At 36.4% G+C, this 26,844-nt stretch overlaps 1 protein-coding gene across 1 annotated transcript in view; it reads right to left on the bottom strand.

Moving 5' to 3' along the window:
• Positions 1-26,844, bottom strand: part of cfap58 (cilia and flagella associated protein 58) — a 105,606-nt gene that overhangs the window by 34,491 nt on the left and 44,271 nt on the right. The window contains exons 12-15 of the mRNA XM_058792725.1: positions 25,756-25,896; positions 22,454-22,677; positions 1,203-1,314; positions 1,013-1,117 (exon numbers count right to left, since the gene is read on the bottom strand). Of these exons, the coding sequence (XP_058648708.1) occupies positions 1,013-1,117; positions 1,203-1,314; positions 22,454-22,677; positions 25,756-25,896 (582 nt within the window). The remainder of the gene's footprint in view (positions 1-1,012; positions 1,118-1,202; positions 1,315-22,453; positions 22,678-25,755; positions 25,897-26,844) is intronic.

Genomic DNA, 26,844 nt, shown 5'->3' on the forward strand with positions numbered 1-26,844 from the left:
ACATTAAAATATGTCTCTTGGATACAGTACTTTAAAAATGGACTCCATTAAAAATCACTAATTATCAGTCCAGACAGAATCTGCAGAATTCTGTGGAATGGATTTTAATATGGTAAAAGTAGAGAGTACTTTACTGTTATTAGGAGCTGAAAGCATAATCAAATTAGTCCAAATATGTAATAAAGGAACAAGCAAGGCGCAGAGGATGAGTAAAACTAATGGTGGACATTCTGATTATGTGGAAATATGTGGCGCTTTGTGCAAAAGTGCTACAGGCACAAAATAAAACTTATTCGGTAAGCTAATAACCAAATATCACAATATAAAAGTAGCACATCTATATTAACTTTAAATTGCCTTAAAGCCACATATGCAACTGAAGAACAGAGAAAAACAATATTAGATAACTTCCAAATATAACCATCTAACTTTGTATTTTTAACTAATTTAACTAAACTTATATAGTTATATATTTATCTCTAAGATTAAATCAAGAAAAACTAAAAACAGTAAAATATGATTATATTATAAATAAACAACAATAATAAAAGTAAACTGTTTTCTATTTTAATTCACCTGTGATGACAAAGCTGAATTTTCATGTTTTTTTTTTTGTTTTGTTTTTGAATTATCAAAGTTTAAATTAGTTGTGCTGCTTAATATTTTTTGTGGAAACTGTGATTTTTTTTTTTTTTTTTTTAGGATACCTTTATGAATAAAAGAACAGCATTTATTTGCAGCATTATATATTATAAATATCTTTACTGTCACTTTTGAGAAACATGCATAAATGCATAAATAAATTTAAAAAATAATAATAATAAATAAATACCTCTTGACCCCAGATATTTGAACAGTAACGCATATAATTTTTTATTTCTCTATTTTCTATGTGTAGTCTGACATTTGAGCTTCAACTAATGATATGAATCTGTGGTAGGACAGTGATTGGTGAGGCAGAAGGGGCACTAGGACTGTCCCATGATTCGCACCAGTTAGAGACTCGTCTCACCTGTAGCATAAGCTCTTTCTCCACAACCTCCTGAGTCTTCGCAATCAGTCTCCGCTGAAGAGAATGAATCTTCTGAATCAGTTCAAAGCTGCTTGGATCACTCGCCTACAAAGAAAGCAAAATTAAACTATTTTGGAAGACTGTATTATTTATATAACTGTTTCCGTAACAAGCCAATGCAAGCCCATACCTCTAGTTTTCTCCAGCGGTGTACATTCAAGGGATTGCCAAGCTCATCCTCTAGAGCTCGACACCTTGTCCTCTCTTTCAGCAGCTCCCTCTGCATATGAAACACTTCATGTCTGCCATCAGAACAAAGAATCACCGGTAGAATAACTCTGACTCTGGTTTCCAGGCCACAATAAAAGCAACAATAATCTACTAATTTATAGTCAGTCATTTAAAGTCCCCTGCAATCTGGCAGGATGCAACAGCACTTTGAAAATGAGTTTGCGTGAGAGGTTCTAAAAGCCTGCACTTCACTTATTTACTTATGCACCACAACAGGCACAAAACAGGGGAAATGCAAACAAGAGGGTGAATGGAAGCGAGAGGGAGAAACAAATCTCTTGGATCTCATATCGACAGGTTATGGCTCACAACATAATCCTAGCTGACCTTTCCCTCTCTGCAGCAAGCTTGTTTGAAAAGACATTTGTAGACATGTATGCTTTTCTATAGGCATACACACATGATACATTCTAGCATTCGCAGCTATTTTGGGGTTGGTCTATGTATATATTCGCTGCATAGTCTCACCATTTTTCAGATTACTTATGCATCAATTTTGGTTTCAAACTAGATTTTTTACATTTTAAAGAAATTCTGAGTGGTATTTTCCCATTAAAATTTTGCTTCCAAAATTGCTGTGCAGTTAGGGTGTTACAAGTGGTTGCTTATGATATTTTTGTCTCAAGATATGGCTTCTCAGTGTAAGTGGATTCTTTTCATATTTTGTAATCATTTTATACCATCTGTATGCCTGATGGCTTAGAAAAGTAATATATTTCTGCTTAGCTACCATTACTTTAAATGAATAGTTCATCCAAAAATGAAAATTTGCTGAACATTTATTCACACTCAAGTCATCCAAGATGTAGCTGAGTTTGTTACTTCATCGGAACATGAAATTGCTGCCTTATAACCTTTGTATTGAATGGGTGCCGTCAGAACAGACAACACAGACAAAACTGATAGAAACATCACAATAATCCACAAGTAATCCACATGATCCAGTCCATCAATTATTGGGAACACTGTCTGTTTGTAATAAACAAATTCATCATATTTTTCTTCACAAGACAGTAATTGATTGACTGGACTCATGGTGATTGCTTGAGGATTATTGTGATGTTTGGACTCTCATTCTGATGGCACCCATTCACTGCAGAGCGTCCACTGGTGAGCAAGACATGTAATGCTAAATTTCTCCAAATCAGTTCTGATGAAAAACAAACCCATCTACATCTTGGGTGTACATTTTCAGCAAATTAAAATTTTGGGGGGAGTGGGGGGGTTCAAGGGTTTACTGTAACATTTGTCTGTTACAATGTTTGATGTGTTGTAGGGCTGTCGCGCAGGCCCGGATTAACACAGTGTAGTGCCCTAGGGTGAGCACATTTGAAGTGCCCCCCCCCCCTCCCTCCCTCAAAAATTCAGGAGCACCTTCTGATCAATAACAAAATTAGCTTTCCCATTAGAAGGTGATATTTGACTCCTTAAAGTGATTTACAGGGGCATTTTCTTTTTTTTTTTTGTGCAATGCAATTTTTTTTTCTCTAATTTTATTAAAAGTATGTCATTATGTCAAATTCAAAAGTCCATATTTATAAGCTTTTCCAAAATGTCTAATAAAAAAAAATAGAATAAGAACAGGTAGAATAATAAGAATAAGTTACCAATCAAAATAAATCAATATTAACAAAATCAGTTTCCACTACAAAGGTGGCACAGAACACAAAAGTGGCATGAAGGTAAATTTACAGACATTTACAAAGGCTCAGAGGTGGGATGGATGTTTTAAATTCATAACAATGTTGTGAGATTAATGTTTTAAATATAAAATTTTGAATATAGAACTATTGTTTGATTGAAATGATTTAAGTAACTATGACACTTTAAAATAAAACTGCCAGCAGGTGGCAGCAAGTCACTGATTTTATCACTGAATCATTCATTTAACTGATTTGTTTGAACGGCTGATTCATTCAGGAACGAAGCAAGTGACTCCCTGCGTCCCAATGTGCATACTATCCACCCTATCTGCCCTAAATAGTATTGAAAATGACTACTATCACATAGAATTTAGGATGGATAGTATGCACATTGGGACGCAGGCACTGTCTTTATGAATGGATAATTGAATCACTGACTCTAGATTCATTTAAAACGCAGGTTCATTCATAAACGAAACAACGCTGTATTTGAATGGAGATGCGCAGCGGCTCAGCTGTGACTGTTTGAAACTATTTTCCTTTACGAAATAGAGCAAAATCGGAAATATTGTTAAATTCATACAATGTACATCACTTTATATAACTTATTGTTTGTTGAACTGTTGTATTAATTTGATATCACATTTGCAAACTCCCCTATAATCTTTAAAAGCTGTCACAGTTCATCGCAATCTCACAAAGCTCCATAATAATCAATGAAGCGCTCTACACTGCACAACGAATCTCTTATTTACACCCTGTCTACACTTTGTTTGTTATAACGAGAGGATTTGTGAGCTTGCATAACTCAGCAATGAACAAAAGTATTTTGAGCAGTGAGTGGATTCTGATTAACATTGCATTCAAGAAATTAATGTCTGCGACACATTACTCACCGCTGCGCGAACACGCAAGTAGAAACCTTTGAAGCTCCCCTGAGCGCGAGCGCAAACACAAATGCTGATCGGGTATGTTTTGATAGTTGCACGCAGTACTTTTCAGTCGCATTGTAGAGGCCTGGCTATGTGCCCTGATATTTTCTCATTTTTTAATTTACATTTAGCCCAACTGCTACGCTGATGCTGCCTATCCATTATGAATTGAATATTATAAATTGGCGGGCTCGACTCTGACTGGGGAGGCGCAATTACACTGTGGCCTGACCCAATCGCAGTTCTATATGCATGCATATATTTTATATTCTCTCTGTATACATTGGATCATTAACTGTTTATTTTCTATGCATCTGCAACTCTTCCAGCAAAATAATATATACAAAACATTAAAAATATTTTAAAGGTCTAGTTATTTTCTTAATCACTTGGTGCCCCCTTACTGGCTGGTGCCCCAGGGCACTCGCCCAATCCCGTCTATGGATAACCCGGCCCTGCTGTCGCGGTTACAGTTAGTTCTGATCCTCGAATCTGACTGACAAGATACTTTTTCTGTTGATATTTCACCTGCGTGTTCTAGACGGGCTGTCAGTCAGTGCAGTTTCAATGTTTCGCCTCAAGGTGGCGGCAAGGAACTGTCTTTGAGTGAGTCTTTAAACCGTTCATTCAACTACACGTTCAAAAGCGCTGATTCATTCAGAGATTTGTAATGAAACACGCTGTTTAAATCATTTTAACTTTAAGCGCCACTTTTAAAGGCTCAGCTGACCAGCAGAGCGTCGATGCTAAGACAGATTCCGCTTTCCTTGGACATGACAACCTGTTTTCACACATGACTCGGCCTGAAGGACAGACGCAGGTAATCGCACGCGATCAGTCGATCTCTCTCTCATTCGCTGTCTGTTTAGGCTTGTTAAGTGCAAATTTACTGAGCCTCTGTGCAAATCAGCATGATACACATTGTTATCATTACTAATATTCAGTACACATGCACGAAGTGTAAAACGAGAAGGGCGTAACCTTACGAAAAAGAAAACACTGAAATATCGCGGTTGTTGCATTCCTCTGCGGTTATGCTCGTCAATAGCGCGGTATTGCGATATTGCGGTTATCACGACAGCCCTAATGTGTTGTGGTAATTATGGACAACTGGAGAAAAGATCCCTGTACTCTGTTGTGTTTTGTTAGATTTCACCCACTTGTTATTTTGCACAACAGCGTATTCTGTGTGTACACAACCCCTACAACAGTGTCATTTATGGCAAGTCTTGCTACAGCCAATGTCTTCCTTTGACCTGCTATAGTGATTCAACTCCGCGAATAAACAACTTGAAAGCTCCATCAGCCAACCTATTAGCACTAGTGGATTCCCAGAGTCTGGAAAAAGCAAATTATGCCATTTCAGCCACAATAGAAAAGCCTCTTGAAATACATTGAAAATAAATAAATGGCAAAATTGTCTCTAAGAACATCTAAGGACACACACACACACACACAAAAAACTTCATGGAACAGAGGAACAGAAAAGTGAATGAAAGGGAGATAAAATAACACCCTGTCTACACATGACTGGCACAACACAACAAAAGCACGAAAACCCATTATATAATCAATGTCTGTGTCCAAATATGCTACTTACATACTACATTATAGGCAAAAAATGTATGTGAATCAAGTAGTATGTCCAAATTCATAGTCATAAAACAGTACACAAAAAGTAACCATTGACTTTGATTTTGAAGGGCACATCTGATGACCTTTTTACTATCCCATGAGGTTATGGTAGAAGATTTGTGAATTGTTGTGAAGCGATGCAATTGACGTTGATAGCAGGTCCTATGATAGTAAAACATGACAGATGTAGCACTGTACATCCGAATTTTATTCATACCACACACAATCATACTACATAGAACAAACTTTTTTAGCCATTGCAAAGCAAGTTTCAAACCGAATGGAGTACCTGCGTGTAATATACACAGAGCCGGCCCAAGGCATTAGCGAACTAAGCGGCTGCTTAGGGCCCCCGTGGCCACCAGAGGGCCCCCAAGAGTAGCCTACATGAAATTACTTTTAAATTCTTGATATGTCAATGGACAGTGATAATTATACGAAAGCAAAATATTAAAAATTAAATAATCTAGTATACATATCATTTTATTAAGTATTTCCATAGCGACGTGTCATGCAGGCACAATAATGACCATGTTGATAATATGCGCTGGACGCTGCTGTGTGGATCTGTCGGATTACATCACGTAAATTCACCTTCTCCCGAAATACATGAAAGTAAGTTGCCAGTTAGGTGGAAGAAAAAAGAAGAGTAAACTTTATAGTAACCTACACAATGTGTATTTGATAGGAATAAAACACATCGTCCATTAATTGAAAGGGTTATTATTGCCGTGTGTAACATATTTAACAAACTAAATGTCTTTTTTACTTAATTAAAGTGTAGTTAAATGTCTGAAATCTAAAATAAACTTTATTCGGTTGAAAACAGGGAACAGTTATGAAATATGAAAATCACTGAGAGCGTCTTTTGTCTTTTTTTTTCTGAGCTCGTCTTTCTCTGGCTCAGTGCCAGACAAAGCGTGGCACGTCAAAGGGTTAAAATCAGTCTTCTTTTGGGGGTGGAGTGGAGGGGACAAATTCAACATGGTGGTTTTGTGGCACAAATCAGGGGTGTGTTTCTCAAAACCATTGTTAGCTAACTATGGTCGTTATTTCCATTGAACTGTATTGGTAACGACAGAACTTGCGACCATAGTTGCTTTTGGGAAACGCACCCCATCAGATCAGACCCAACCCCCCCAGTTAATTAGCATAGCCTAGGTAGAGTATATTTTTGTTTTAGGGAAGTTCATGTTTGAACATCAAAACATTAGCAAATAGACATCTTAATATATTATTACATTTTACTTAGTTTCAGATTAAAGTTTTTGTCTTCTGCGTAAAAATAACTTTCCTGGGTATGTGTTTTTGTAATAAAAATAAACTTCTTGTGGATGGGGGTCTTTAAAACAGGTCTTTTCATATATACTGTTATGAAGTAGATTCGTCTCTTGTCGTCTCTGAGGGAATATGCGCTATTGACGCAGCGTTAACTGTCAGTTTTTTTACTTTCACTTTCTGTCACCGGCATAACTATTGTGCAAAGTTTGCACGTTGCTTGTGATATCTATTGGCTCGCCTTCATGGTTTAAAACAGAAATATTTCCAGTATTGAGACGTAACCACAAACCCACATCATGCATGTGTATCTTAAAGCAGGAAGGAATACATGAAAGAGGAATCAAATCGGTATGCCGCACTGTCTGAAACACTCTCCATGCTTGTGCGTGCTTCAGGTGTGTGCGAATAAAGTGCACAAGTAACGAATTGAGTTCTGTTGAGTTTCTTCTTCGTGTGGTTTTAAATAGCTTGAACGTGTAAATTGGCAAATTAATCTACGAATCACATGCCAAACGGTGGGGTCTGGACCTGGTCCGTATATCACGGATCAACTGCGATCCGTTTAAGCCCTAATAGCCTATATGACAGGGCAATCTTTTATTTACTAATTTAACATGAAATCGTCAAATTGCTACTCCATATCAATCGCATACCACGAAAATACAGAATAATTAGAACAGTTACGCACAATAAATAACATATCTATACACATTTTCCCCAGAACTTTCTCGCGACCCGGTGGTTGGGGACCTCTGATTTAATACGTTAAGACTTTGAATGTTAAAGTGCAAATTAACACCTGACCAGTCTTGTAAGTTTGCAAATGTTAAAATTAAAAATCACAGAAGGGAAAAAAACATACCAGGCAGACAATGGTATGATGTAAGCAATACAGCTACAACAAACCAAGCTGATAATGGGTGTGTTAGATTTATAGTGTGTGAATAATCAAGCTTTGACAATAACCAGTCATATTGGTGACACAGAGGGGCCCCCAAATATAATTTTGCTTAGGGCCCCATAAAGGCTTGGGCCGGCCCTGATTATACAGTATGCGATTTTGGATGCAGCAAGTAATTCTGGCTACACTGGACGCGGAGTGATGCGATGCGATAAAAAATACTGTTAAAAAAAAAGCAAGAGGGTTTTTAAGAGGGTCTTTTAACCCTTGTATACTAGAGATGACAGAGAGTTGAAACCAGTTGTCTGTCTAAACAGTATGTCCTAGAACTTTTTCTGTGAAGCAATGGAGAGAGATGGATGATGATAGCACACAGCTCATTTACCTGAGCGCAAGGCAGGTTGAGTTTATGAGGGTGTTAGCGATTAGCATGCTAAATTGATCAATAAGTCATTTCCTTTGGGGGAAAAAAAACTCTATTACCAAAATCGTCAGTGTACTCTCATTTGTCTAGCAATGTGAGTAAACTGGAGAGGTTTTTGCAAATGTTGTTGTGCTAAAAGACAGTGGAATTGCTTCTAAATGGCATGGATTGATTTCTAAAGACTTACAAGGTCTTTTTTCGTCATTGATGATTCAGACAAAATCAATGTTGTTAGTGTTTGCTATGTTTGAGGGAGAAAAATTGGCATTAGCTCTTGTTTTGGGTTGCTTGTCATCTTTAATATTTATAACTATCTCAATGGCTCCGTTCCAAAACCTACTGAGCTATACAGAGGCTGTATTTTAAGGCGTCACAGCTGTGCTCCTGACGCAAAAGCCTGTTTTAGATAGCAAGAAACTTTATTACGCTGCCACATAAGGCACTTTTAGCCAGATTAAGTAAATATATATATATATATATATATATATATATATATATATATATATATATATATATACTGTATATTGTTAAAAAATCAACAAGCTCTGTCAAAAAAGCTTGTTGAGTTGGGTCACACTTTATTTTAAGGTTCAACTCTCTTAATTATGAATGGTGCCTCAATAAACACCTAATTTGCTGCTTATTAATAGTTAGCTATTAATAAGCAGCAAATTAGGAGTTTATTGAGGCAACATTCATAGGTAGTTGTTAAGTTTAGGAATTGGGTAGAATTAGGGATGTAGAATATGATCATGCAGAATATGTGCTTTATAAGTACTAATAAACAACCAATATGTTAATAATAGGCATGCTAATAAGCAACTAGTTAATAGTGAGAATCAGTCCCTATACTAAAATGTTACCATGAGTTAATAGAAATGCTAATTACAATATAGATTTCATTAAAGATGTCAAATTATCAATTAAAACTGTATAGTGTAAATGATTATTTTAAATATTAGATGTGCTTATGCTTAATAACATGCTAATATCGAAATCTATTCTTTCCTGTGTGGTGCGTGGTGACTGTAATCTTTATATTACATATCAAGTGTTCATGTTTAGGCCCTAACCTGAGTCTTTAATAAGTGTCTTCCTTCATTAAAATTGATGGCAAAGCAAACAAACAAGACCTCAGACGCTTTGATGTGAAGAGGAATCCTCTTGTACACCTGTTGCATCATTGCCAGACAACGATGTACACACACAAACAGTTGGTGTTCTCTGATTTTGATGGTGTACAGGAAAACTGTCTTTATAAAGAAAACATTACGTAATGTGTAATGTTGTGTTGTATGTATTACATGTACCTTGTTCCACCAAAGGAAATAGTTCCAAACAAATCCACAACAGAACCACTGCACATCTCAGAGCAACACACGTTTGGTGGTTTTTCGTTCATAAATTAATCGTTATGAATGGATAAGCAAATTGAATCAATGACTCACTCATAACCACAATCAAAGGTTTCATTCCTGGTGCTGTTTTTCATTTTTAAGGTTACACCCTATGTAGGTTGCATTTGTCGGCCACATACTGTACGTTTCGCACATCTCCTTTCAGAAAAGTAACCATTATTCCTTTTAAAGCCTAATTACTGTAATTTCTTACCTTCTTTGGAATGTAATGGTTACTTTTCTGAATTGAGACAGCCTCAATGATGTATGCGGCTGACAAATGTGGCCTACGGAGGGTGCAGCCTTCTAAATTAGACACAGCAATAGACATGTCGCCACATACCGGTGTGCAGATGTAATGTTCAGAAAGAGTCACTGGAAATCCCAACAGACAATCTGGATTGGAACATGCATACACACACACACAAAAAATGTATACGTATTTTATCATACATGTAGTCAATCTACTATTACAGCACTATTAAGATCAACCAAATGAAGAAAACAACATCAAAACAGGAATCTATTGGAAAGCCACAATTGCCAGTGCCACTTCCATTTAATTTGTCCAAGCTTTTATTAGGTGAGAGGAAGTATTCTTTGATCACTTTGCTCAAGACAGGTCTAATCCGACCATGAAACACTAAGACTTCTTCACGTTGCATTTCAATAACTCCAGTTCTCAACATAAGTTTATATGTGGGAAATCTAGCCAGCACTTTTTCCTGGAGCTTTAATAAAATACTTTTAGTGGCACTCAGTTTGTTCTGTTCCTAACAAAAGCTGCTTAGTATTGTGTGCACACAAATGCATGATATTTCTACACTTTGAAAAGAATATACTACATATAAGAAAGAGAATAACATAAAATGTGACACAAGAGCATACAGTAATTACTGACATCGGTGCTCCAGGGAGACCATATTAATCTTAGTCATTGGTCATTTTACTACACCTTACAGCAGACAATAGAACTCTGAAAGGATTTCCTGTCCAGAATGGGAAAAATAAAAGCAGCCTTTCCATTTGCTTGCCTTTTGCTGGCTATGGCTTTAATTTATGCATTTTAATTGTGTTTTTGGCAAAGCTTTTGTTTTTCTGCTCTCACTATTCTCTCTTCTCAATTGTGTTTTGCATAAATACATCACTGTCCACTAAAGGAAACCAAGCCATCCATCTTTCACCGTCAACAAATTAATTCCACTATGACAAATAAATAACTGATTTAGAATGGAAAAAAGAAACCCACATGCATTTTATCCATATGTTTCTCTTAGTCAGTGTGTTAGTTTGTATTCCTCCTTTCTGCTGTTGTTTCGACTGAGATCTGCATGGAGATACGGAAGGCAAGAGAAAGAGTGGGTCGGGGTATATAGATTGATTTATTCAGGAAGGCAGGGTTGATATGAGGGACTTAAACTTTAATCAACACGCTTATAGAGTTCAGGACTCTCGCCCACACACACATTTTCCTGTGTTTCAGTCTTCCCACTGAAACTACACATATTTGCAGGCAATAGCAGAAAATGGTAAAACAAAAGGCAATGGTGTCATGAACTGGCCTTGTTACTATGTACAGGCCCAATTATTATCAGCACCATTAACACCAACATCTTCCCAATAAGAAACATTAACAGCCACCTCCTGTAGGCCATAGCACTTCCTCATATGCCACCCTAAAGCTGCCGCAAGTGATTATTATAAACGCCACACATATGTCTCTATCACCTGACAGATATCACTGATATAGGTGTCTTGAGATATCCCACCTGTCTCTGTGACAGCCCCAGGCTCTGTAAGCAGCCAAAAACAGAATGTGAATGCAGCCTGCATGTGTACGAATCTGAAAAAGTGGAGGCAGATCTCTGCCATTTTCCAGCAATGACATGAGTTTGGACCTGGGACTACCCGTTAGGTGGGAGTGTTTGGAAAACTTTTTTTTAGAAGTGTTATTTTATTTTCATTGAGGTGCTGTTTAGTTTTTAGTAAGATCTTTATTAAGATTTTGAATTTGTTTTTAGTTTTTTTTTTTTTTTTTTCTCTAAAAAATTTTGTAATTTTGTTGTGTTTTTGTAATTCTTTTAGTTATGCCAAGTTCTGTCATGAAACTCTAGATGGCGCAGGCTGATGGGTCATTAACGCAAACTGATGATATTGACAGCGTTATTCATTACCATGCTAAAATCTTCTGAGAGTTGTCATGACAGAACTACAATAAGCCTCGTTTGGAAACTGAAGATTGAAGATTTTAATAATAATACTAATAATTCTGGAATACTTGATTTTTGCTCAATCACTACAGTACTACATACCTATTTTATAACTTTTTGAGAATGTAGTCATGCAACAAGCTGGACCATCTTCAATCAGGTGGTTATTATTGCAAAAAAAACTTCAGGATGATGTAAGACCCCACTGCTTAGGGATTTATTTTACAATAATGACCGGCTGACTGATTATTTCTTGCTTATACCATTTTTTTTTAAACTAAGTCCCCGTTTACACTAGTTCATTTTCGTTTTAAATCGGCATTTCAGAATGAAAACGATCCCCGTTTACACTGGCGTTTCAGAAACAATCCCCGTTTACACTACACAACCAAAAACGCATGCCACGCGACCATTCATGCAGGTACTACCATAGATGTGTATAGGTAGATGCCCTATTATTTAGATGGCGGACGCGTCTACGTGCTTGGAGCGGTCGAATAGAGAATATATCTATATCTATGGATACAACAATGAGCATGATGTTATTGTTTACAATCGTCAAGGATACGCAGAGCGAATGTGGGCAGCCACGCCATCGTTTTCAAAAGTCTCTGTTTTGCTCCGTTTACACTGAAATGCAACCCCAGAGTTTTCGAACTAAAACGGGGTCTGCAGCGTTTTCAAAAGTCTCCATTTTCAACCTCGAAAAAAAACCTCGAAACCTCGGAGTAGTTTAAACAATAGGCGTAACCGTAGCAAAAGTTATGCGTTTTAAAACGAAAACGCACTAGTGTAAATGGGGCCTAAAAGAAAGCTGACATTTTATCTCCCTCATTTGATTTCGAGTTTTAACAGCAGCTGCCAAGAACATGTGTAAAGGCTGCATGCATAAAACCTCTATTATCTGAGGGATTGTATCTTTGGTTTGATTGAAGAAAGCAGCCTAATGCCATGTTACAAGTAAGGCTCAAGGTAACGCAGCTAGCAGTTAGACAATGCTTAAGGAACATTTATTTAATTTCTTATGAAATATTCATGCTGATCTGAATGGAAGCGGATTACTGGGAATTCATCTGTCAGGATGCCACTTAACTGCTTTTCAAGTTTCCATTTTCTAATGAGCAAGAGGATGGGAGGAACATATGGTTCCGTATGCTTCACCTAGCTCAACCAGAGGTGAATAAAAGATGAAAGTCTTGTTGACAGATTTTTGAAATGTTTGTAATTTTTCATACTAATCACAGTAGGAGCATGCTACTGCTACATGCTAATAATAATAATAATAATATCCATTGTTCCTAAATTATTATTAGTAGTAGTAGTAGTAGTAGTACATTTATTTTTTATTGGGAACTATGGTACTTTTTTATCACCATGCCATGCAACCCTAGTGTGCAAGATTAAATGCACTTTCAAGCAGAATGAAAGAGTATAATGTTCCATACTTGATCACAGTTCACATTTGCCATGATCGACACGCACACAAAAAAAATCTTCACCTTTATTAATTTGTAGAAAGTGACATATTTCAATGATATACCGACCGCTAAACTACAAATGTTCAAGCTTAAGAGAAGAAATAGAGTAATAAAAGTAGAAAGAATGGAAGACAAGTGCTACTAGGCACCGGTGGGAGACAGATATGGAGAAAAAGAGAGAGAAAAAATAGAGCAGTTACAGAAATGTGCCTACAGCAGTACACATATAAAACAATGAGCTGTGATAGAGTCCAAGGCCTCTGTCCGGAAAATATGCAGTAGTGAGCTAAAATGTCAAAGGTAAGGTCTACCTGTCGTAACCTCTCTCTCTTTCTCATTCTGTTTTTTCTTTCCATTTCTGTCCTTATTTCAGAGAAGGAATTATATAATGTTCCTCTGATACAATAAAAAAGAAGGAATGGAGCAAGGCAAAGAAGTTTCAGAGCAGTAGAACACGTACTAACGCTGTTTTAATTGACGTGAAGTGCACGTAAGGGTAACCCTGTGATTCAGGCAGAGTTAGCCAAACATAATTTATTTTGGAGAACGGGCTCTTTGAAATCATTTGAAATGGAAAGACCTCCTCATTACAGTAGACAAACACACAACGCAACAATTTGGTTCAAAGCTGGATCAAAGAAAAAAAACATGCGCACACATAAACACACACATTCACATCATTGGTCCATGCTCTGTATTGTTCATTCCACTCAGTGGTTTGAATCTTCTAATGAATATTTCAGGCAAAATGCAACAGAATTTAGTTAATTATGGCTTAAATTATCATGGTCTCATTTACTGCAAACATTGTTAAGTAAAAACCAGTGCCAGTACTGTTCATGCAATAATATGTTCTGTCTGGAATGCTGTTTTAAAACTTGGTGTGGAACAGTATCGAACACTTTTGGTGGCTTCACCATCTAATGGCGGTTTAGAATTATATAAGCAATCCAGTCATTTAAATAGAACAGTGGCTAATATACATGCTTCCAATTGACCACTGCATTCATGCACACAAAGGACATTCAAACAAACACAATGTCAAACCTTGAATGTGATTTATTTATTTTTTAAAGTTATTTTTATGGGCTTTTATGCCTTTTTATTGAGATACGACAGTAGAGAGATGACAGGAAAGCGCTGGGAGGAGAGAGGGGAGTGGGATCGGCAAAAGATCTCAAGACGGAAGTCGAACTCGGGTTGCCGTGAGCGAAGTTGCGCTATGTGTCGACGCACTAACCATGAGGCTATTGTGGCCAACTGAATGTGATTTGTTAATCACAGTTGTTTCAATATAATTTATTTATTCAAGCAATTGTGCAGACCTATAGTTCCACCTTTCTAAAACTTAACGGGGAGGTCACAAACCTTATCAAAAGAACACACGGGTAATCTCTCAATTGTAATTTTGATCTGTTACAGGAGCAGATTTTAAGTACCTTATCATGATACGGGGTGACCTTGTGGGTAGTGTGAAAAGTCTGAGCATGTATCTATGTATGATTTAAAATTGCATACATTATCATTATGTACACGAGCCTTGATTGCAATCTCTTTTTAGAAGTAGAGTTCATTTGACTGTCATTATTAAGAAAATGGTTGCATTTACATTCCAATCATTCTCTGTCTCTGTTGAGTGGATGTTGGGAGAAGTAAGCTTCCTTGGCATGTTTGAATGCAGTTCTTATGGACTGGAGGAGTTTTCAACCGTCTTTTCTACAGCTTTATTTTTGGTTATATATAGCACAGTTTAATTGCTAAGTTGCACAGAGGCAGAGAATTATTTGTGACTGAATCACAAGCTTGTTGACAAGCGTTCAGGGGCCCATGAGTTGACAAATTAACACAGAGACGTCAAGTCAAAGTTATCACCCTAGCACCTTCCGCTTCAGTAGGTGACAACAGCAGTACAGAAACTCTCCTTAGGTCACTCTACAGGAATAGATGAACTCCCATCTGAAATTGTTAGGGTCTTTTTGGAGCACCACAGATACAGACTATTTTGAAATGTTTCAAGAATGTTTTCCTATGAGATTCCTGGATATTCTTCTATGAAGTAGAAGCATTGTTCCAAACCATTCTGTGAATTACAAAAGTAGATTTTTACACATTTCAACGACAGTTGAACGAGAGTTCAACGAGAGCATGTCCATCTAGCTTTAAAGTAGACCAAAAATAAAAGGTGCCAAAGCAGGGGTGTCAAACTCATTTTCACCGAGGGCCACTTCAACATTATGGCTGCCATCAAAGGGCCGGTTGTAACTTTAAGACTGTACAAATGTTACTACTCCTTAACATTGTCACATAACTGTCTCTTTATTTTATTATTACTTATTTAAGTTACAAATACTGCATATGCATTTGCATAGATGTAAAAATATATGTTATTGATCTGTGTTATTTTAACATAAATCCTTTTCATTTATCAGGTTACGAAATCCAAATTACTCCATAAATCAAAGTATATGATTTCCCCCCACACACACAATGTAAAAAAGCGATTTGTGTACCCAGAAAAGCGCTATATAAATGTAACAAATTATTATTAATTATTATTAAGTATCATCAAACACAGGTCATTACATTAACTTTGTTAAAAACTTTTTTGTTACATTTAAGGTACAACAAATAATTGTGAGCTGCTAAGAACGTGTGACAGATATGGCATTTAAAAAAAAACAAATGAGCCCGGTCTCATGAAAGTGCGTATAGCACGATGTTCTATTTAAATTTGGCATGCATTGTATACGCAGAAATTGACTTTGGTGTGCAAATGATATGCATGTGTTTGGCGTGCATATGATACGCAATCAATGCTTGTAGTAGAAAAAAAAAGAAGAAGTGGCAGTACTCAACCCCACTCCCCCACCCAAAAACAAATAAATACAGACTAAAGTGCTAAAAAAAAGTACTTTTTTTAATTTTCATAATTTGCAAAGAATGTATATAGTGCCAAAATAAATAAATAAATAAATTAATTAATTAATTAATAATTGTTTGCAATTCAATTCACATTTATTTGTATCGCACTTCTCATGATACACTGTTACAAAGCAGCTTCACAGAAAATGAACATTTCTACATTACATTTAGTAGTTTACAGCACTTTTAATAAAAAAATTAAATAAAAAAGCACAAGTCAATCTGCGATACCAAACAGGAACACAGGGGGACGCCAAAAGACCACTAAATGAGCTACCTTGACCTGACTGATCCAGATTTACTAAACCACTGACTACTGCGTAATCTAAAACACTTTCAGCCAGCATCCAGTATAAAACACTTGTGCTTTTTAGCCAAATAGCTTACATCTGTACGTGTGTACTATTATATACGCCATCTGTGATGAATCGGCCGTGTTTTCTCTGCATTAGCGCTGTTTTGAACTTACTGTTTGAATGCATTCGGTTACTGGATCCTTAGACTTTCCAGGAGTTTACCGGTTGATCTGATCGCAAAAATCAGTAATTATTATTTAATTACTCTGCGCTAGGGTGACCACCCTATAGATCTATTGCAGGATAGTAGATGTGATTTTGTGCGACAATGCGGGACACGCATGAAACAGATACATTTAGACTACTACTGTTATGCTATGTAAATACTGATTTACATTAGTTGGCATATGGCATAATGGCCACATAAAATGGTGTGGCGGGCCTTGAGTTTGACACGTGCTCTAGAGTATAGATGCATACTGAAAGCACAGATGTACATTTCAAATGAGCCGTAAGGATGAAAAACTTCAGATACGTTTATCTCCTGAGAAACAGATTGTACAAACATGCACGGACATCTTCGAGACAGGTGCAGGAAACTTCCATTTGTTTCTTCTTAAATCCCTTCACCCTTCCTTCTACTCAGTCTGCTCAAAATGGTCAATAGTAGATTGTAATGTTCTACATTAATGCAAGTGATATTTACAATCATGTTTGGTATCATTTGAATTGTCTCAGGGTGACTGGTACAATGGTCTCATTCGTATAAGAAGTAAACTAAAAGGTAATACAGATCCTAAGAGTTTAGAGATATTTTGCACACTGTAGAGGTCCCATCTGTCCCAAAAGGTGATAACTCTGCTTGATCAATGCAAATTCCAATTGTTAGTTCCTTTCTCCATTTCGGGGGATGTTGGTCTTGGTCTGAGGTACTTAAGGAAATGTTGCAAAAGGATCAGGGCCTTCTGTAGCCGGAATGAGCCCATGATATGAAGTGTGTTCGCACACTTCATATTATGTATTTTCATGTCAGGTATGCATCTTACTCTTAGATTCATCTTTGAGATTTTGATGTCTTGTATTGAATTGATATCTTTGAATTGGCTGTATAATTGGCATAATACATATTTACTTGACTGATAATAAATTGTTACATTTGATTTTAATTCTGATTTACTCTGTAATTATTGACTCTAGTAGATTACGTTGTATCCTTGTTACCGCATTACCTGCATCAGGTTAGTAACGGACTAAGATTCAGTTGAGATGGCGCATAGGGCACACCAACTGTATCTTTAGAGATCCGGCTAACACTTGGTATTAGTTCAAGTGTACTTAGATTGTAAGGGCTAAAAGGGAATTTCTGTCTAGGTCAACTGAATGCTGTTCGACCAACCTAGATAGGGTGGGCCTAACCTCTGTTTATTGTAATGTTATTCTAGCTAAGTGTACATGGGGAAACCATGGCATGACCATACTAAAGCTACTATCAGGGAAAGTAATGTTGATCGGCTTATATCTGTAGTAGTGGTCGTGACCTCTGACTAGAAATAATGTTGCCTTATTCAAGTGTATACAAATCTATGGGGGCTAATTAAAGGTACTTTTAGAATGAGCAAGCATAGGAGCGGCCGTCTAAAGTATTAGCCAGTTATCTCTATCTAATAACCTTAATCGCTAGAACTTAATTTCTAGCGATTATCGCCGATTTGATTGCACAGATAATATTTAAACTAAACTGAGCTAGACAATGACATCTCTGAATTCAATAATGAAATGCCTTTAACTGAAAATTGAAAATTGAGTGTTTAATCTTATCATTATACATTACTGACACTCTATCCTCTAATTTGATACTGTTAAGTGCTTTGACACAATCTGTATTGTTAAAAGCACTATATAAATAAAGGTGACTTGACTTGACTTAATAAACAAGACTGATGAGAACGTGACCGTAAGATACGCTAACAGCTGAAGCGATATCTTTGAGCGACATTAGCACCCAAATGAACGAGTACAATAATGGTAAAGAGTTAACTAGAATAATCAAATGTCATAATAATAATTAGAAATGAACAAATAATCAATTGGCATTTCAATCTAAATTAGAGGTCATAATAAAATGGAGTCAGATTTGAAGTTAACCTAAATTTAATAACTTTGCGCGCTGAAAAGACTGAACACGCAGGAAACCTTCATCCACGATTGGATACCGTCCTTGGACCAAATTCGTGGACCTTACAGAGCCAATCACACAAAATGTGCAAATGCATTCCATATGCGTCATTTATTGAGGACAGTGTCAAAAGAGTAAAAGAGCATTAAAATTAAATTAGTTAAATAAATAAAAATAAAAATGGTAAAAGGAGTAAAAAAAATAACCACACTATAAACACACTCCCTGCATCCCCATGTTCATACTATCCATCCTAAATAGTATGTGAGATTAAAATAAGTGTGTCCCAAAGCATAGTATGTTGAAAAGAGTATGCCAAAAGTCCCCGAATGGTCTGCTATTTCAGGTCAATTTTTGAAGTGTGGATCCATGCACACTCTAATGGCTAATATTGCCCACAATCCATTGCGCTTTGACGAAGGATTTGGTACAAACATGAAAAAAAAAAAAAATGTGTTAAAAAACTACAAACATGGCGGATGTGTGCAATTGACCGTAGAGAGGTTTAGAAAAAGGGGTTTAAGTTACTAAACAACATATTTCATCTGCAACAGCAATTTGAACTTTTATAAACATCTGTTTGGTCATTACCTTTCAAATGCATCATTATGCATAAAATATGAGCAGATTTATAGTGACAGGGTGCATGTAACTATGCGACAGAGCGGTCCGTTAAAGACGCAGTTGTGTGATGTAATAGTATGTCCCAAAGCTTGCCTACTCTTCTACTACACACTCAAAAGTGTGTACTTTTTCTTCACCAAAAGAGTAGATACTTTAAGAGCATAGTATACAGTGACTGTTTGGTTCTGTTATACTCAATCTAGCTGCTCGAATGCAAGAAGCAGTTTTGTGTTGAACTTTTTGTGTTGAATTTCTCATTTGTAAGTTACTTTGGATGAAAGTGTCTGCTAAATGTATAAATGTAAACAAAGAAGGATGTCAGTTCCTCATGAGACTTTGCTTTCATGGACTTGTCCCAGAAAACCTTAAACCTAAAGGAAATATTGCTCCACAGCCAGGCACCGATATGCTACAGTCAGCGTCTTTGAGGGAACTACATTGCACTGATGACAGCAATAATGACTAAAATTTGCCACCTGTTTACCATAGAGGCTTGTATATCAACAGAGATCTTGGCATCCAAGCTCGGGCATCAAGTCAAACCATCTGGCACAGCGGCTGCTGACTAGTCGCTCTGAAACCTTACCACTAGCTCATTGATTTTCACATATGTTTCAGAGTATAGGAAGGACAATGATACGTGTATGTTTTCCGTTAAGAGTGATACAGGGACATGGCTGTTTTGAAGAGAGACATGACTGCTCATTTATTAGCAGAAGCAAAAATGTTCTCTAAATTGAGAATGCCAATTCAACTGTAGTTATTCAAAACACAGTAGTTGCATTCTTGAATGAATCAGCCATTTGAAATTAATCATTTGAATGAATCATTCATAAAGACAGCTGCCTCTTGAATGAATCAGTGTTGTGCATGAATCATTCGAGCGAAAGTTTCATTGACTCACTCATAAAAACAGTTGCTTGTTTGGTTTTTGAATCGGTCAGTGTTGTGGACAAACCATTTGAGTCAATGATTCAATGACTCACTCTTTAGCCACTTTTCCACCATCGTGCTGAACAGTTCTCTTTGCATAACCGTTCCATTCCGTGCAGATCCGAGCCGGCCGGTACAGTTATGGTTTCGTTTTCCACTGCGGGGCTGATAACGGATCTCTTTGGAATGCAATTCAAATGCGTCTGTTGTTGCCGTGTTAACACAAGTGTTTTCATATGATATGAGGTGTAAATAGCCACCGCGTTATGGAGGATGATCAGAAATTTCTTTAGATTTTATTAATAATTAGTGTTTACATTGCTCAAAATAGCGCGCTTAGCAAGCTACGCAGAAACTAGCAGCCAGGCAACAGACAAGTGACAGATCCTGAGTGGCGACGTCCCGCACATGCACACGCACATGCACTCTACCAGCACAGAACATAATTTGTCATCATGCCGCGCCGTACCAGGCTCACGTGGAAATACAACTGGAACCGTACCTGATATTTCTTAGAACCGTTCGGCCCGATAGTGAAAAACAGCTATACAGACAGTTGTAGCATTTGGACCAATCAGACACACAATTTTGCATTTGATTTAACAAATCAATTAGTTATTAGATTAACAAATGGTCACAGACCCCTCACCCAATACACATACCCAGAGCCAGTAGGACTGTCAATGAGTCACTCATAAAGACAGTTTCTTGTTTTGTTCTTCAGTGAATCAGAGTTGTGAACAAATCGTTTTAGTAAATGATTCAATGACTCGCTTATAAAGATGTTTGCTTAATTCAGAACCATGTACTATAATACTACTCTTACTATTTTATTATATCTTTCTATGACTAGTACATGGCTAGTACATGGTTTGGAATTTAGCAAGTCACTTGTTTCATTCATGAATGAATTAGAGGTGTGAACGAACCATTTGAGTGAATGATTCAAAGACTCATAAAGCCAGTGGCTTGTTTTCTTCTAGAATCAATTAGTGTTGTGAATGAATCATTCAAGTGAATTATTCAATGACTAGCTCATACAGACAGGTTCAATTTAGAACTGCATACTACTTTTTGTTAAATAGTATGCTAATATGTGATTCTGCATTCAGCCATAGCCACATACAGTATTTATTTCATGAATGAATCAGATCTGTGAAAAATAATTTGAGTGAACGATTCAATGAGGTGCTCATTAAGTCAATAAATGATTCAACAATTTAATGATTTAATGACTTGCTCCTAAACACAGTTTTGTTTTTCCTGAATCAGTGTTTTTGAACAAATTGGTTGCTTGTCATCACTTCTTTTTAAATTTTTGAATGTATATAGAGATTTTCGATCAAGTGGTTGATAAGGATCAGTGAAATGTAACCAAAAAAGGAGAAGAAGAAAAGTCTCTTTCGGTGACTGTCTTTCTTATTCTCTGGAGAGAACCTGGTTAAATTAATTAAATCATTTTGGAGCGATGGAAATTTCAGTCCATAATTCAGACTCTGACTCACTGAATATTTAGTGATTTTGCATTGGCTTGAGATATGGAGGAGAATGTGAGGTCATCACCACCCCTTATGTTACTAAAATAACCAATAGAAGCTTAGTAAAACCCATCTATTATAGATCTGGTGAGACTTTAGATGCGAGACCTGCCAGTGCTTTCAAACGTTCCCTCATTTTCCACAGCGAGCTGTTGCCACCTCCTTTTTACTCAGCTAAGAACTCCATTAAAAGTGATTTTTATCGCACATCTTTTGTGACCGAAAAAGTGACTGTTATTGAGAGTGGTGAATTACAGCTTTTGAAAACATCAATAAACATCTAGCGGGGGTCAATACTGACAAGAGAATTATCTGACAAGCACTCAATTAGCTCCATCTCTTTGTGCTGTATATACCTGCGATTGAGGCATAATCATTATGTCATTATATCTCTGAAGAGAACATGAGTGTTGCAGAAAAGCGATCAAGCACCTGCTTCCATAAGGATTTAGAGCAATAGATGTTCGGGGAAAAAAAAGAAATTATAGCTGTATATAAGTCATAAAGTGGTTCAAAAATGCATAAAAAAATGTGATTCACTTGCACGACATTAAGCCAAATTACTTTCAGGCTCACTCCATTCCACATGAACCATAAACAGCCTTCACACCAACCAAACGAATCAATCTCTGACGTCAAACACGTTTTAGTGTGAAACCACCCTAAGCCTACTCTTAGTGTGCAACGTCAAACCGAAACACTTCCATATGTGGACAGATACTTTGAAAAGAAATGACATAATGCAGCAACTGTGTGTTACCTGAGGTCCTCCACATTAGAGACGGTCTTGTTGAGGATGTTCTTTTCTCGTCTTTGCTTCTTGATCTCTAGCTTCAGGAGTCTGATATCCTCCAACCGTTCATTGTACTGAATATCACCCTTGTTCATGATGGACTGCTGGATTTTGATCTTTTCGTACAGTAATGCCAGTGCTTCGTTTCTCTTCATCAACTGCATCCCCAGGAGGTCACGCTCATTTCTCACCTTGAAAACAAACACAGAAATACACAATCAATACATAAATGTAGATAAAGGCACCATACTAAGTCATTGATTGTGTACAAATTCTGGTTCTTTTGTTGCATTCCTTTTATTTTATACCAGCTTGGTCCCGAAGTTCTGGTACTTTTAACACCTCTTCAAGAATCTGTGAGAAAACCTTCAAAGTACTTTCACCTCTGACTGAGGTGAGACGATATATAATAGAAATAAAAGGCAGGCCAGTGTTTTCTGCAAAGATTTGATGACTCAGCAGTGTTAGTCTTTTCAGGATAATAGCCAAAAACTTCATGCAACATGACAAATGTTGTGAAGGTTTGGGAAAATGTCTTATAAAGAAGTTTTAGGGTCTTTTACTTAGAGGTGTTACTTTAATGAATTTTAATAAAAAGTCAGGGGGAAAACATTTGGAAGGCCATACGCAATAAAGAAACATAACATTTCTTTCTACATCTAAATCATTTTGTGTTATTCTACACACCATAAGGAAGTTATGTAAAATGGTAATCGACTTTCTTTCTGAACTTTCACTAAACTACACTGTATGCACAAAATTCTGCAATGCTGAAATGTACAGCTATATGTGTATTGTATGGTATTTATAAGGTATTTGTTACATCGCATACAGTATACGATACAGTTTTGGGAGCTCAGGGATGTACAGACGATGAAGCTTTATTAAAGGGGCCATTTGATGCGATTTCAAGTTTTCCTGTCTCTTTGGAGTGTTACAAGTTGTTTGTACATAGATAAGATCCCTGAAGTTGCAAAGACTAAAGTCTCAAAACCAAAGAGATATTCTTTATAAAAGTTAAGACTCGACCACGCCCCCCTAAAACGGCTCATTCAAACACGCCCCCACATGTCTACGTCACGGTGTGGGGAGATTTGCAAAACACCGCCCAAATGTTTACGCAACGAAAGGGGGCGGAACTTTTATTCTCGCTGCAGTATTGTTGCTGCCGCCGTTGCCATGTCCTGGAGATGCTGTGTTTCATTGTGAAAGCGAAACTACTTTGTTTGGGCTTCCAAAAGAGGACACAACTAGAAATCAGTGGTTAAGTTGTATTTACAACACTGTTCCAGAACAGTTCAACCCAAATAAATGAGTGTGTGCATCGCATTTTACGGAGGACTATTTCCTGAACCTGGGAATAGCCTGCCAGCTATGCTCAAAGACTGTTTCTATAAAGTGGGGCAATTCTAACTTTGCAAGGACAGTCTGGCGCTTCTGACTCACAGTCTTTAAGTACGTTTTCATATTTAAAGAATTTGCCACTGACTATTCAAACGCGAGTTTTGAGCTGTGTAGAGTAGCGCTTGTTGTTTGTCGTTTCTCCGATCACAAATGCAGACATGGTAATGTTTACCATGGTAATGTTTTCTTTGTACAAAGACAGTATAAGTCATTATAATCAGTAATTATGTCCCCACTGAATGCAACAAATGCCTCGTTTGTAATGGGTTTTATTGTTTTTGTGTCGTCGCGCCTGGACAGGACACGGCATCACAATATGGTCAGGGGCGTAACATTTCCATCTCACGCTTGAGGTATACGGCCAATCACAACGCACTGGATAGCTGGCCAATTGGAGAACACCTCGCTTCTCAGAACGATGAGCTTTGTAAAAATCGACGCGTTTCCGAAAGGCGGGGCTTAGAGGAGCAACAATAATGTACAGTATGTGGAAAATAATGTGTTTTTTGAACCTTAAGCCACATAAACACATTGCATTACACCAAATACACAAAATAATGTTCTTTTTAGCAACATCATATGACCCCTTTAATGTGTATGGATAGCCAGAAGAGTATGAAAGCTGGTGTCAGCAGAGGCAATTTGGACAGAATGCCCTTTGAATGGGTTAACCTTTACCAAAGAACCAATGTCAGCAATCTACAGCAGCAGATGTTAACATTACATCTACTTTATGATCTCTAATAGTGACCCAAATGATTTACCAAAGATGCTGTAAAAAATGCTGTTACTGAATGTGTTAAAAAAATATCTATGATTTTTTTTTTCCTTCTCCATAAAACTAATATTCAAGCCTACAGCCAAAGCTATATATACATCTAAATTTAATTCAGCTAAAAGACAAACAAGGATATCTGAAATCAAATTAAGTCATCTTTGGTTTCATAAATTTTTGTTATCATTTGCTGACTTTTCCTTACATCTTGAGTCTATGTAAATGTATTCATTTTTATTCATTATGATAAATAAATAAACAAATTTTAAAGGTAAACCGTATTTAGTACAAATATTATCATTTTTAAATCTTCAATATCTTGATGTTTTAATAAGGTTATTCACTGAATGTATTTATCTCAAAGCCTGAACTAATATTGTCACGTCATAAAAAGGCAAACTTTTAAAAAAAGCCTACTGACTTTGATACACAAACATACCCTCAACATTTTCTAAAATAACAATAATAATAAATAAAAAAATATATTGATTTGAGCGCAATAAAAAAAAAAAAAAAACACTTCACCGCTTTTAAGAAGACATATTAATAAAAGATTAGGCTACAATTCTTTTAAAGCCTTTGAATTGTAACTTCTTTTTTCTTCAAAACATTCTCCTGACATCACCTAGACATTTTAGACATTAAGTCCCCCAAAGAATATAAAACTAAACTTTATATCAGGGACTGAAAGTATGTTCATCATACGATGCATATTCAAGTGGGTTTTTTGTATAAACTTAATAGATTAAGGCACAAAAAACTGATCATCACATCAGTGCCTACTATTTGAATTATTTGACTGGTCAGCTGGTTAATCATGTTCGACTGCTGACTTACTGAGATCAGAAGCACTAAATGTTTCAAAATGCCAAGACCAATTTAGGCCTCCCCAGTGCCTCAATTTCCTTTTGCTATTTTAAAGAAAGGTTGACCCTGTTCCCGCTGGACTTTCTCAGAAGTGAGATTCCAGATCTAATGACATTTGATTGAACCTAGATTACTGTCTCTTTCATCTTTAGCGTAAACAGCCTATTGAAGAAGGAACACAAGGACACGCAGACACTCACTGAAACCTTCCACCTGTCTGTACCTGATCGAGCTCTTTTTTCTGCCGGATCCTCTCAACATCAGCCTCTGCTATGATCTTCAGCAGCTCGCGTTCCTCTGCCTCCTGTTTCTCAATGAACTGCTTCGTCTCCTGAGCCTGTTGCCTCATCTTTTGTAGCTCGGCCTGTAGAAACAGCAATCGATGCAAAAGAGAACAGAAAACAGTTAAAAACAAAACTGTGAAATTACCTCTCTATATGCAAATGTTCATTTTTATGTTTTTTTTAATGCTCTACATGCTCTAGTCAAAGTTTATCATGTTATATTCACTATAAAGTGCTGGGTAGATTACTTACAAATTGTAGTCTGTTACTGATTACAAATGACACGATGTAAATTAAAGTTTGTAACATAATGTTTTGGATTACAAATATTAGGTAATGTATTCTGATAACTTTTGATCTAAAATAGATTCCATTCTTTAGAAGTGTATTAAACGTTGCATTATGCCAAGGTTTCTGAAACTGGGGTTCATGAATAAACTGCAAGGGGTTTGTGAGGTTATGAAAACATGGAAGACTTTCCAAATGTATAAAAGCGGTAAAATTATAGTAATATCAAATTATGAATAATTTACTGCCATTTGTGTGAATAATACGTAATCATGTAATCTTTAGTAACTGTAATCTGATTATTAGCATTTTAAAATGTAATATAATGTGATTACAAGTACTTTATTTCTGATCAAGATTACATGTAATCACTTAATATCCAGCACTGTATTTTTTTTATTTGGATTGCATTGTAAATTATACATATCTGATTTATGTTAATGAATATAATTTCTATTCTGGAATTTTTTTTTAATTTATTTCTATATTTTCAAAATATATTTTGCTTTTATTATTCATGCTTTTTTTAAAAGCATTTCATTGTGTTAATACAATGTATGGTTGTGTGTGTGTGAGAGAGAGAGAGAGAGAGAGAGACAATTACATTTTTAAATGTAGTCTTTAATAGGACAATTATTTCAAAATTTATTTTAGTCAACAGAAACATTTATGTTGACAGTGTTAAAAATGACAAAAACGTCTGCCATTTTCATTATATAAATATTATTATATTATTTATT

Source organism: Onychostoma macrolepis, chromosome 01 (genome assembly GCF_012432095.1).
Source record: "Onychostoma macrolepis isolate SWU-2019 chromosome 01, ASM1243209v1, whole genome shotgun sequence".
Taxonomy (NCBI): domain Eukaryota; kingdom Metazoa; phylum Chordata; class Actinopteri; order Cypriniformes; family Cyprinidae; genus Onychostoma; species Onychostoma macrolepis.